The sequence below is a fragment of the Arachis hypogaea genome, chromosome 20, assembly GCF_003086295.3.
Source record: "Arachis hypogaea cultivar Tifrunner chromosome 20, arahy.Tifrunner.gnm2.J5K5, whole genome shotgun sequence".
Classification (NCBI taxonomy): domain Eukaryota; kingdom Viridiplantae; phylum Streptophyta; class Magnoliopsida; order Fabales; family Fabaceae; genus Arachis; species Arachis hypogaea.
In genome coordinates this window covers 138,427,164-138,441,602 of record NC_092055.1, presented here as the reverse complement: position 1 = coordinate 138,441,602, position 14,439 = coordinate 138,427,164, and the positions used below count along the sequence as shown (strand labels likewise).

The window sequence follows — 14,439 nt, the reverse complement described above, 5'->3', positions numbered from 1 at the left end:
GCCGTCCCCCTCCCCCCCCCTTCCCCTTTCCTCCTTCCCCCTATCCCTTTCCCCTTTTCCTTCCCCCTATACCCCTCGCGTCTTTTTCTTTTTTATATATATTTTTTTAATAGGGGTAATTTTGTAATAAAATAAAAAAATAATTAAAATGACTATTTTAATACGAAATAAAATATTAAGGACAATTTTAAATAAAAAATGACGTTGGAGACGGTTTCGATTTTGACTCTAAACATTAGGGACCAAAACAATACTTATCTCTAAATAAAACTAAAATATATTAAATTAAATTAAAATATTCTAAAAATATAAACTAATATCTTATAAATAACACTTAAACTCTTCGTATCACGAATATCTAAAATACTATAAAAAATTATAACCGAAGTGAAGCGACATCATCACTACAATTAATATTGAAAAATGTCTAATTGGGCATCAAGAGTTCAACCCATACAACTTTTTTTTTTGTATTGGTTTTATATGAAATTATACGATAATAATTGCTTGAAAATAAAATAAATAATATATATAATTTTGATACTATCAAATTTGTTGCTTTTAATAATCAATAAAAGAAATTATCGACGTGATTGATCTGTGTATTAAAAAAAATTTCAAATTACAATGTCTTTATTAGGAGACACTAACGCGAGAATCTATAATATATCCACAACAACTGTTAGGATTTGGTTGAATTAGTCCCACATTGCTTAGGATAGCAAATGGAGTGGGTGGTCTAGGCTATAAATATGAGGCTAAGTTCTCTATTTATTTTTGCACCAGTCAGAAACACTTTAAGCTTGTATCTAATTTTTCTTTTCCTCTGTACTCTTTGATTAGAGAGTGTTGTGAGGTGTAGTTAGATATTTACTTTGAGAGAGTGTGGGTGTACTGGGGTGCCGGTGTTAGAGAGAAAGAAGTCTATGTGTTGTAACAATTTTCACATAGTGATATTCTCTGGTTGTCATTTGACAACGGCCGTGGTTTTTTCTCCGGTAATTGGAGTTTCCACGTTAAATTCTTGTGTTGTGATTGTGTTTATTTTATTTCTCTGTCAAAGGTATTTTCTCAAGGGGGAATGGTGTCTTATTCCTAACAAGTGGTATCAGAGCTTCGGTTTGGTGTGATTTATTCTTAGTATGCTCTGTGGTTGCAGCTTAGTCTGACCTTCCACATCAGAAAAGAATTTTGTCCTGTGGCTTGAGGTTGATCTTTGGTTGCTGTTGTTGTTGCTGGAAGGCAGTGTGACATTGTGAGAGTGCAGTTTGGAAAGGTTCTGGCTAAGGAAAGACCTGGTATTTAAGTGTGTCCATTGTGACCCACCTCTCTTTCCTGGGGACCCTTCCTAGTGCACGGCCTACAGTTGAGTTATACTATTCCAGTATACGGTTGCAACAATGTCAGGATATTCAAGTGCTGTGAAGATTGAAATAGAGAAATTTGATGGAAGAATCAATTTTGGCTTGTGGCAAATACAAGTCAAGGATGTGTTGATACAATCAGGTTTGCACAAGGCGTTGAAGGAGAAGATCTCTAGTTGCTCTCTCTATGAGAGAAGATGATGTTTTCTAGAAGACAAGAAGTATCCTCATGGTATTACCGCACTGTCATGGATAAGGATAAGTTGTGGCAATCGGGTCCACAATTGCACACGGGCATTGGTTGGCGTTGAGATGCAAGGTGTGTGGCGGAGTTAGGTCGATGGCTGAAGAACTTCCAGGAAAAGCCAATTTGGAAGTTGCACCATGAATTTTCAGCAAGGTTTCGATCTGTACCAAGACGAAATGCTTGGAGTGGTCTAATTCCAAGTGAGTATACTTTCATGGTGGAGTATGATAGTTCTCTGAACTATGATTGTCGGTATAGACAATGGCAGCAAAGAATTGTCGGTGTTGACAATGGAAGCTGAAGATGTATGACTATTTCAATCAAGGTGGAGATTGTTAGGATTTGGTTGAATTAGTCCCACATTGTTTAGGATAGCAAATGGAGTGGGTGGCCTAGGCTATAAATATGAGGCTAAATTCTCCATTTGTTTTTGCACCAGTCAGAAACACTTTAAGCTTGTATCTGATTTTTCTTTTCCTCTGTACTCTTTGATTAGAGAGTGTTGTGAGGTGTAGTTAGATATTTGCTTTGAGAGAGTGTGGGTGTATTGGGGTGCCGGTGTTAGAGAGAAAGAAGTCTATGTGTTGTAACAATTTTCACATAGTGATATTCTCTCGTTGTCATTTGACAACGGCCGTGGTTTTTTCTCCGGTAATTGAAATTTTCACGTTAAATTCTTGTGTTGTGATTGTGTCTATTTTATTTCTTTATCAAAGATATTTTCTCAAGAGAGAATGGTGTCTTATTCCCAACAACAACATAAGGAGTGGTGCATCCATGCAAAGACAACCGATCCTCATGAGTCAAGGTGCAACTGTGTCCACCGGATATGGACAGTTGAAGTGGAATTATCTGTCCAATCAACCGAAGAGTGTAACATATATCTTGCATATTGACTCAACACTTGGGGTGATGCATCTCCGTCAACCACGTCTTGAGGCATGTTAGCTTAATATACAATGTAATCAATTTGGGTTGGTCGAGTGATCAGCTCACTCGTTCGTTTAAGCAAGAGTTGGAAGTTTGAATCCCGCTTTGTGCATGCAGAAACTCATTGGCTAACGGCAAACCCTTAAATGGAGCTCTGATCTGCGACGAATTAGTTCTTGACCTATCGAGTTGAAAAATACCGTAGACAACAAAAAAAAAAAAAAAAAACTTAATATACAATGTCTCATATTGTGCCTACCCCTCCCCTGAACTTCTCGTCATGAAGGTATCCTCACATGGATTGCGTGCATACCATCTCTGAAAATCTTTTACACATCCACCAATTAGCTTCCCATCGGTAACGCTGTGTTTGTTTAGGGGGAAATAGGGGGGAATTGAAACTGAACGGAAAGAAAAAGGAAGGAATTGTTCAATTTCACTTGTTTGGGAATGAAAGAAAATATAAAGGGAAAATAACAACAGTAACAAACAGTGATGGGGACCCATCAAAATCTTTTCTCTCCAAGTAAGGCAAGAAAATGGAAAGAAAATTCATTGAACTACTTTATTTCCAAACCCTACCCTTTGGAAGCTCTGAAGACTCTTCTTCAATCTACTCAGTTGTGCATGCTACACCCACTTCCAACACTATCAACTAGTGCAAGTTACTAACGTCCATTCCTCCACCACTTCTCACTCATTTTTTGGTCACGGCATCTTCCATCTACCGGTCAAATCTGGTAAGTTTTCCATTTTACTCTTGTTTTACCTTTCATTATTTATTGGCTTCATAGATCTGTGGGTTTCAGCTTTAACTTTGCAGTATAGGAACAAAGATTACATTTCAGTTTGAATTATGAGTTTCTTAATTTTCATGCCTATAAACTGTTTGTTAAATTGTTCCAGTGAAAACATGCAAAGGTATTGACTTCTAACTTAATTAGAGTTGAAAAAAATTAATGTGTGTATATACTATAGATAAGTTTTTCATTTTGCTCTTATTTTTCATTTGATGCTATATGTTGATGGATTTGTGTTTGTGATTTAATCTGGAAATATCTGAACAGGGATTATATTGTGGTTAGATTTATTACTTTGTTAATTTTCATGTATGTAAACTGCTTGATCAAATGCTCCAATGAAAAATTGTTTATTCATACTTTGTTAACTTTTATGTCTATAAACTGCCTAACAAAATGCTCCAATCGAAATATAACTGCTAAAGTAAACTTAGTTTAAGTAAACTAATTGATTTCGTTAGACACAAAATTCATGCTAGTATAACCATAGCTCATTTATTTTTGTTTCAACTTCGATAACAGACTTTCATGTTGCTGTGATATAGGTTAAAATATTTTTAGAAAATATTTTATAAAACAATAGTTTTGTGAGAATATTTAATATTATTTTATAAAACATATTAACATAAGAGGTAGGATACGTTCAAATATTTTGTAGAGAAAGTCCTGCCTGCAATGCTAAATTTAGTGGTGATTCTGTTTCTAAAAAATATAAGTAAATATTTATCAGAAAGAAAAGATAAATCTAAATCTAGAACAAGAACCTTGCACCTAGCTATTATACTAACCATCATTGTTTGTACATTCAAGTTAGAAACATATTAGTCATTATATTTTGATTTTCACGAATTTGAGGGAAAAAAAATAGAAATCTTCAATAATTGAATATGTTTAAATTTTCGTTCATACAAAATTATTATTATTTGGGAGCTCAATTATTAAAAATGATACGAATTAACAACTTACTTTTCACTGCAAAGTAAACTTGTTCCACCACACTTATTCACAAATTTGCTCCATAATCTACACTTTTATAACTATTCAGCTAATTTATTTCCTTCTACACAAAATTCATAACTAATTCTCACATGGATAGGTGTTGAAGTTGATTAAGATAATTTTTTTAATCTAAAAAGGACAACTAAAAAAACATTAAGCAATTTTAAAGGATTTGATTAAGTTAATTTATGATATAACATATAACAAATTAATTTCTATCTTCACGTGAGTAGTCTATATATGTAAAAAAAAATATCTTCCTTCGTGATGACTATGAAAAAGTCCATTATTTTATCTGTTTCAAGTTCAACAAATAACTTTGGAAAGTTGCAAGGCACTTTGCATATGCTGTCTCTGATCAAATTCAAGTTTAGCTTAGATTTTTCTGCTTGTTTTTCAGTAAGATCTTTAATATGGTCTCTTGTTTAATACTTTTTTTTCTAAAATACTGTTTTTTTTATATTCATAAGTTTTTTTTATTTTTATGTAAATTTATACCCAAAACCACATTAACACCTATTACTTGCTTTCATTTTCTGATTTTTATTTTTTGATTTTTTCTTTCATATGTAGTTTATGTTAAAAAAATTTTGAACGCTATAAGAAATTGTTATCTTTCAATTGGTTGAGATTCTTTTACACTTAATTATATTCTTCGATTAGGAGGTCATATATATTAATACTAGTTATTTAACTGCATTGCTTGTACTTTACATATGATGCTATCTTTTTTTGTTTTTGTTGGTGCTGTAAATCTACGATATGTACATTTGAAACTACAAAGTGCTTGTTAAATGGATAAGGCTGATCATGAAGAAAGTTTTTTGGTCCCCAATATGGAAGACATCTTTAATTGTGAATTCCCACTAAACCTTTCCTTTAAGTTCGGGGTCGATAATCAGGAAAATCTGTTAACCCTTGAAAACCAAGAACATATATTAACAGTTTTGAGGGAGGATTGGAAAAGACGACAGAAATTATGCACCATTACACTGATATGTTACATTGTGCACATGTTATATTTATTGAGATTTATGTCTACGCGGGTTGACAAATCCATTTCCCATAAATTGGTTGGGCGAGAACAAATTCGAGCTACTTTAATGCAACAGTTAAGAGAAACTCATAGGTGTCGTGACATCCTACGCATGGGCCCTGATGCATTTCTTCAATTGTGTGAGAAATTAAGAGCAACATGTCAAGTGAGGGATACAAAATATGTTACAGTAGAGGAGCAAGTTGCTAGGTTCTTGTATATAATAGCTCATAATGTGAAAACTAGAACCGTTTCTTTTTTCTACCACCGGTCTGGAGAAACTGTTAGCCGCCACTTCCATGCTGTGTTACGGGCAATTATTTTACTAGAAGATGAATTTCTTCGACAACCATCTGCATCCATTGTTTCTCCGGCGATCCTTCACAATCATAGATTTTATCCTTATTTCAAGGTATTGACATGTACAATTACATGAATAAATAACTTTGATTGATATATACAATTTCATGTTACTTTATTAAATAATGGACTATTATTTAGGACTGTATTGGAGCTATAGATGGAACACATTTTCGTGTCAAAGTACCCATAGCGGATCAACCTAAATTTCGAGGGAGAAAAGACTGGCCGACACAGAATGTATTAGCTGCATGTGATTTTGATATGAAGTTCACTTATGTATTAACGGGTTGGGAAGGAACAGCATCTGACTCAAAAGTTCTTAAGAATGCATTATCGAGGGATGATAATCTTAAACTTCCACGAGGTTAGCATGTACATAAAACTATATTGTCTCATTAGTAGGTAAAGATTAGTAGTTTGTGTGTTTATACTAAATTATTCATTTTTAATGATGGATTCTGTAGGAAAATTTTACCTTGGGGATGCTGGATTTATGCTGAAGCATGGATTAATTACCCCATATCGAAGTGTAAGGTATCACCTAAAAGAGTATGCAAGACGTGGCCCAGAAAATGAAAAAGAATTATTTAATCTTCGTCATGCTTCATTGAGAAATGTTATCAAAAGGTCATTTGGAGTTTTAAAGAAAAGATTTGCAATAATCACAAGTGGCACTGAACCACATTATGACTTTGAGACTATGACTGAAATTGTGCTAGCTTGTTGCATATTACATAACTTTCTAATGGGTGTAGATCCTGATCCACATCTCATAGCTCAAGTTAACCGAGAACTACAAGAAAATAATCCAGAAGAGGATGAAGTAGTTCGACATGAACAAGATGAAGACTATAGGCGGGGGGCCATATTAAGGGATGAAATAGCTGCTCAAATGTGGGCTGACTATCAACTAGGACTCTGATCACTCATTTACAAAATTTTGCGAATAACGTTATTAGTTGTATTATCTATGCGCTGAGTTGATTTTATAACTATGATTTGTTATTATTGAATTCATGTTACCTCTTGAAGTGTTATCATATTCTGTTTGAGGACTTTGGTGTGCACAAGTTGAATCACTTTGTCCTATGTTGTACTTATGGAGTGTATTGAATCTTTATTTGTTGAGTAATTGATAAGATAGTTTACAAATACTTTGATTTAAGATTATGGATGTTATTTCTATCCACTTGTTTTGTAGATTGAGAAGTGTTAATGGCAAAGAGAGCATTATGCCAAGGTGAGACCACTAGTCGGGATACTCTAAGATGGACCGACGAAATGGATACAACCTTCATTGATGCTTTGATTGAAGAAAGCCGCAAAGGTAATAGAGTGGATGGCACATTTACTACAATGGCATATGACAACATACTTTCACTTTTGAGATCTATCTATGGTAACCATATCCGCAAAGAGAATCTTAAGAATAGACTCAAGACTTTAAAGGATCATTTTGGAGTTTGTTATGATAATTTTCATGGGCTTAGTGGATTTTCCTGGAATCCAATTACAAAGATGTTTGAGGCTGAAGCTGAAGTCTGGGAAGAATTGATTAAGGTATACTTTATGCATTTACTCTCTTTTTGGGTATTAAATGTCACTAGTAATTATTGAAGAAGTATCTCAAAAATATATCTTTACATATAGGCACAGTCATAGTAAATATTCTTCTATTTGATTCAGGCAAAACCAGAAGTGAAAAAGTGGATGCGGACTCCAATCAAACACTATGATAAACTATTTGAGATATATGGTACAGACAAGGCAACAGGAAAACATGCTGAAAGTGCCAAAGAAAAAGTGAAAAGGTGGGAAAAGAGCAAAGAAAAAATTAACTTGAATGATGATGAAAGTTTCTTAAATATGGAAGAGGAGTGGAATGAGGATCCAATTACTCCTCATGCTACTAGTTTTACAATGGGTCATAGTCCTGAAATTGGTTTATCTAACCAATCAGCTGGCTCTCAAGGAACATCATCAAGAGGTACTAAACGCAAAACAACCATGAGTGATAAATTAGAATCAGAAATGGAAACAATGAGTAAAGGCATTCAAGCATTGACTGACATGATGAAAGATGGGAATCATTTTTATGAGAGATCAATTAATATTGCTGAAAAGCAAGTGTTAACAGCTGAAGAACAAGTGCAGGTAGCTAAGGAGCAAGTTCAAATTGCAAAACAACAAGTGCGAATAGCTGAAAGGGGTCTTGTGATTCTTGAGCAAAGCAGGCCTCGCATTTACTCTGAAAATGACGTGTGGAATGAGTTAGAGAATTTAGGTGTGATGCCAGAATTGCGCATGAGGTGTTACCGGTTTTTATGCAGAGAAGATAGAGCTAAGAGGGAATTTTTCGGTGTTCCGGCTGACGTATGTCTTGCCACATTGTATGAATTGATGAAAGAAGCAGGTGCACTCTAGGAACAATAGTCCTAGTAACGTGGCTAATATTTTGAGAATGGAACAAAAATAACTTTAAGATCAAGATACGTAAAGTATCTTCATATTTTGTGGGTAACATATCTATGACTTAATTAAGGCTTATAATCATAATATCTCATGTCTTTGTATTTTGTGACTCTCATAACTATAAATATTGTTGACTATGCTATTAGTAATGAGTTAGTCAAAAAAGTCATGCTATGTAATGACTTGATGAAACAGTCCCTGTATTAAATTTGTTAGTTTTATATGTAATGACTTGATCATGTAAGACTTTTTTTATATGTATTTGTAAATGTAATATAAGGCATAATATATTAATCAAATGATATAATGTGATTGGTTAGCCTCTTTAAAATCATGTACATATAATTATTGATTTACATATTTCTTCTTTTTGAAATTATTTCCAGTTTATGTATTGAGATGAGTAGTAAATAAAAGTAAAATTAATTTTTTATCTAATTAGATCATGCTAACTTTATTGTTATTATTATTATTATTATTATTATTATTCCTAACTTGTTATATTATAAATATAATTAAATTTTGTTGTTATTATTTAATCACATTTATAAATATTTACATAATTGTATACTTAATAACATGACTATATAATATGGAGGATAATATTGTCATTATATAACTTAATTCATTTTTTCTCTCCATTTTCCTTTCCAAACAAACAACATAAATTATTCATCTTTCAATATCTTTCCATCATATTTTCCTTCCATCCAAACATACCCATGGAAATTAAATTTCACTTCAATTTCTTTCCTTTCTATTTCTTTTCACTCAATTTCTCTCCTTCCTATTTCTTTCCACTCCCAAACAAAGTCTAAGTGAGAAACATTTTAGCCTTGTTTTTGTAGGTCATATTTGCACAAACTAACAAATTTGTTAAGCGAAAGCATAATTAAATACACAAAATAATATATGTTTTAATTTATCCATGTTTAAACTAAGTAAATAATAAAATTTTTATTTAAATAAAAAAATTTTGTTGAGTTAAATGACAATCATATGTTTTAATAGAAAAATAATATTTATACTACTCTTTTTTATATTTTTATAATATATTTCTTATAAGCATAATATTAAAATAAAAAATATACTAAAGAAATATAAATTTTTAATACTACATTATATTAGAGATAAAAAAGAGTTAATAGTCAAAATCGTCCGTAAAAGATATTTCGATCTCCATTTTGGTCTTCAAAAGACAAAATTAATCGAAATCGTCCCCGAAAGATATACGACCTGGTCACGTTAGTCCTTCCGTCAGTTGGATGATGACGTGGCGTGCCACGTGTCACAAGATGATTGATTGACGTGTCAGATCAGTGACACTGGCACACCACGTGTCAGATCAGTGACACATGGCTTAACATATAAAAAAATTATTTATAATCAAAATAGTCTTCGAAAGTTCAGATGTAAGCCATTTTCATCCATAAAATTTTAAAAATTAATCAAATTAGTCCTTATATAATTTTTTTATTTTTCTTGATAATATTAAATTTGAAATATTTTTTGATACTACTAAGTTTAATAGAAATGTAATTGACAAACAAAAAATTAGTAATTGTATTTTTTCTTCTTAAAATTTTTTTAATAAAATTATCTCTCCTTTAATTCTTCTCAAAATCTCTCTTATTCTTTTTTATTCTAAAACCTGATTTTGAGAAATATAATAATGTAAGAAAAATGTTTTAGAATAGAAAATAATATGAGAGATTTTGATAAGAATTGAAGAAGAGAGATAATTTTATTGAAAAAATTTTTAAGAAGAAAATATACAATTACTAATTTTTTGTTTGTCAATTATATTTCTATTAAAATTAGTAGTATCAAAAAAGATTTCAAATTTAATATTATCAAAAAAAAATAAAAAAATTTATATAAGGACTAATTTGATTAATTTTTAAAATTTTAGGGATAAAAATGACTTACGTCTGAACTTTCAAGAACTATTTTGATTATAAATAATTTTTTTACATGTTAAGTGACACTGGCGTGCCACATGTCACTGATCTGACACGTGACGTGCTATGTGTCCCTGATCTGACACGTCAACCAACCATTTTGTGACACGTGGCATTAACCAACCACGTCATCATATCACGTGGCACTTAACGTGACACGTCATCATCCACCTGACGAAAGGACTAATGTGACCAAGTCGTATATTTTTTGGGGGGGATTTCAATTAATTTTGTCTTTCGATGATTAAAATAGAAATTGAAGTATCTTTTATGGACGATTTTGACTATTAATTCAGATAAAAGTATTAGACATAATATGTATACGTAGTGAGTGACGTAGATAAAATGATTTGAAAGAAGAGATTAAGAGAATGAAGGATGGATGTGGGCAGAAACAAGAATACGTCCACTTCCATGACCCCCACCTACCCATTTCTACTGCACCTGATGACGTGTCCCCCCAAACACCATTTTCATCACCTTCCACCTTTCCGCTTCTATTCCATTATCTAATTGGAATTCCTTATCTCTATAACAAATCTAATTTCAACTAAACATTACTTAAATATCTCTAATTACTAATTAATAATGGAAATCTATCATATTCTACATGAGGTACAAAATATATATCCTATATCCCACATATCTCACCTCTTACACACGTAAAATCAAATGATTCTTTTTCTTTTTTTGTGTAAACATCACCCATTAATTAAAAGGAAAACAAACCCTTAATCTTTATTGTTGAATAATACTTGGTGCAAGTTAAAATGACTACTAATCTACTATCATCATGTTGTGTTTTATAAAGTTCTTTTTTTAACTTATTATTTATGTTGTTTAAAAAATTTATTTCTCTATATTTTCTCTTTAAAATTTTCATGTTAATTTAACATGGTTTTTATTTTATTTTGGTGGCCAAATTATGCTTGACAACATAACCGCTGATTTGTAGTACTAACACAAATTTTTCAAAATACTATTATATTTATACAAAAGAAGAAAAATATCATATTTTACAAGGATAAACTACAAAAAATATATTTAAAATATTTTGTCGCTAATAAAAATACTTCTAAATTTTATTATGAATAAGAGGCCTGCTACACATACAAGTCTTTTTGACTTACAAGTCTTACAAGTTGCTACACATACGGGCCTTTTAATGCGTTATTCAACCGTTTTCTGTTTTTAAAGCGCTACACTCATCATGTATTATGAACGACTCTTCTTCTTCTTCTTCCTCTTCCTCTTCTTCTTCTTCTTCTTCCTCTTCCTCTTCTTCTTCTTCTTCTTCGTTTTTTTTTTCGATTTTCATGGTTTCTGAAACCAAGCTTTGAAATCGTTTTGAAGATAATGAAACTTCAGAAATACACCCAAACGATTACAGAAATACACCCAAAGGATTACAGAAATATACCCAAACGGTTACAGGAATTCACCCAAACGATTATAGAAATACACCCAAAAGATTATAGAAATACACCCAAAGGATTACAAAACTACACCCAAAGGATTTAAGAAATACACCCAACATTCGTTGAAGTACACCTTATGCATAATTCAGAACTCTTTCTCTTTCTCCTTCTCATCTTCTGCTACTTCTTCTTCTTCAAAAATAATTTCAGAACTTGATGTAAAAAACAATGAAAATCGAGAATAACGAAGAAAGAAAACAGAGAGAAAAGCACGTAAATGAAGAAGAAGAGGAAGACGAGGAAGAAGAACGTGCAGCAAGAAGAAGAAGAAGAAGGAGGAGAAAGAGAAGGCAAGAAACGAAAGAAAAGAAGAAGAAGAAGAGGAAGAGGAAGAGGAAGAAGAACGTGCAGCAAGAAGAAGAAGAAGAAGGAGAAAGAGAAGGCAAGAAACGAAAGAAAAGAAGAAGAAGAAGACGAAGAGGAAGAAAAACGGTTCGAAATGCGTTTTAAGCGTTAGTTTTAATTAGACTTGTAAGGTTTACAAGCCTTAATCGCTTGTATGCGAAGAATTTCTCAATGAATAAACATACTATCAAATTATTTAAAACTGTGATAAAAATATACATTTATGAATTAAGGGATTTTATAATAATAGAAAAGAGTGATGTGTCAAATAGAACTTTTTATGTGATAATATAAGTAAGATTTTGATAAATAAGTCATGTTATATTTTTTTGTTAATAGGGTAGGTTTCTAGTAATATCTGGATTTCTTTAGCATATTTTGAATTATTTAAAAATATTTTTATAAATAATAAAATTCAAAAATATTTTTATAAATCTTAACATAAAATTGTGTATATAATTAATCTTCTTCTTCCGTTGAAACTCTAGGAGAGTTCTCTAAGGATTCCACCATTCCACTTTCAAGCATATATAATTAATCTTAAGAGATATGATCATCACATATTCACATGTAATGTCACTTAACATTGTTAAATTGCGTATGTCCATGAATGAAACAGGGTTAAATTCAACAAAGTCTAATTAAAGCTTGACACTACCAATTTTGCCTTTCTTATGGACAAATGAACTCAAACCTTGTATTGATATAATTTTTTATAGATAACATTGCAAGCCTTAATTTTTTTTTCGGGTTTTTTTTAGAAATAAAAAAAATTCATATTTCTCCCAAAATTATTTTTAAATTTTAATTCTCCCAATACGATTTTATTTTTTGGTTTAGATCAAGTTCGCCGCACCCCAACAAATTCTATAAAAATTATAGAGTTCGCCTAACCTCCGGCGAACTCCTTTTAATTTTTTTCAATCTCGCGTTTTTAATCCATTATCATCATCTCCAAATAGTATATAGATCTACAAACAGTATATAGAAGTATACAAAAATACACAAACAACAAGTATGACTTCTTTAATGATTTTTTAATTATAAATTAAAAAAATAAGTCATATTTAACAATGGCAACTATTATCATCGTCTCCAAAAATACACAGATACACCAGAATAAGTCATATTTAATAAGAATTTTTTAAATTATAAATCGTATTTTATTTTCAAAATTTTTCTTTCAAAATAAAATACGACTTCTAATTAAAAAAATTCTTGTTAAATATGACTTATTCCGGTGTACCTATGTATTTCTGGAGACGATAATAATGGTTGCCATCGTTAAATATGGTTTGTTTTTTAATTTATAATTAAAAAAATTCTCAAAGAAACTATACTTATTGTTTGTGTATTTTTGTGTATTCCTATATATTATTTGTAGATCTATATACTATTTGGTTATAATGAAAATGGATTAAAAATATGGGATTGAAAAAAATTAAAAGGAGTTCGCCGGGAGTTAAACAAACTTGCTTTAAACAAAAAAAAATTGTATTTAGAGAATTAAAATTTAAAAATAATTTTAAAAAAAAATATAATTTTTTTTATTTCTGACAAAAATCTTTTTTTTTTTCACCATTGTAAATTTCAAGGTCAAAGTTGTGAACTTTAGACAATACAATTTTAATATAACAAAGTCAAAACTACTCTCATTAATGTTACGCTGCCATTGTTCATAGAACCCGCTGCTTGTTGCCGAAGTACAAGGAAATAATTTATCATTTCACGCAAATTATAAAATTTACCTGATCTTAAAATAGAAAAAATCGTCGGGTAACAGAAATCAATTACAATTATGGATAACTACTTTAATTTTTAAATTCAAATTTAACTCAAGTCTAGATTCTTTCAAAATTTTAGATACTGTCTTTATTAAAATTTTAACCAACTTCAGCTTCCCTATTTCTTATTAATTACGGACTAAATACTCTCAAATAGAAAAATACCCACTCAAACTTTTACAGAATTTTATTCAGTTGTGTGTTAAAGAACTCTCATAAATATATCTATTTTTATTCTTTATATTGTTTACATGCCGGACAAACGAAGAAAATCAATTCCTTCTCAAATTCGTCTTAAACCATAACTGAATATGTTTACAAAATATTTATATTTTTTTAAAATAATTATCGAAAGTCTCATTCCAAAAGCTACTAAGATGTGTTTAATTTAGCATTTAGAATATCAAATATATGTTTAATTTTCTTGAAAATTTTTAGTGGCTATTTTTTTTTTCTAAACATAAACGATTTTATCTTCCAATTTACATTTACTTAAAGCTAAAAATTTTAATTTTGTATTTATTTTTTTCAGTTAAATTAAAATTTATTTTTTATATATCAATTTTATCTTTTACTGTTTATATAATAAATTTTGTTGCTTTTTTTAATAATTTTTTTAATGCTCTCTCATAGAATTCTTATTATTTTTTATTTATATGA

At 30.7% G+C, this 14,439-nt stretch overlaps 2 protein-coding genes across 3 annotated transcripts; both read left to right on the top strand.

Annotated features, from left to right (window-relative positions):
• Positions 1-3,217: 3,217 nt before the first annotated feature.
• LOC112786863 (protein ANTAGONIST OF LIKE HETEROCHROMATIN PROTEIN 1-like) lies at positions 3,218-6,809 on the top strand. Of its 2 annotated transcripts, XM_072231557.1 has the most exons (4): positions 3,218-3,281; positions 5,125-5,788; positions 5,878-6,103; positions 6,204-6,809. In XM_072231557.1, exons 2-4 carry the CDS (start codon positions 5,135-5,137, stop codon positions 6,659-6,661), a joined length of 1,338 nt encoding a protein of 445 aa, XP_072087658.1. In that variant the 5' UTR covers positions 3,218-3,281; positions 5,125-5,134; the 3' UTR covers positions 6,662-6,809. The 2 variants fall into 2 exon arrangements, with proteins under 2 accessions (XP_072087658.1, XP_025686021.2); XM_025830236.3 differs by lacking the exon at positions 3,218-3,281 and having other exon boundaries at positions 5,111-5,788.
• A 142-nt stretch (positions 6,810-6,951) lies between these two features.
• Positions 6,952-8,326, top strand: LOC140183314 (uncharacterized). The gene is made up of 2 exons (XM_072231558.1): positions 6,952-7,299; positions 7,426-8,326. Exons 1-2 carry the CDS (start codon positions 6,955-6,957, stop codon positions 8,161-8,163), a joined length of 1,083 nt encoding a protein of 360 aa, XP_072087659.1. The 5' UTR covers positions 6,952-6,954; the 3' UTR covers positions 8,164-8,326.
• The last annotated feature ends 6,113 nt before the right edge of the window (positions 8,327-14,439 follow it).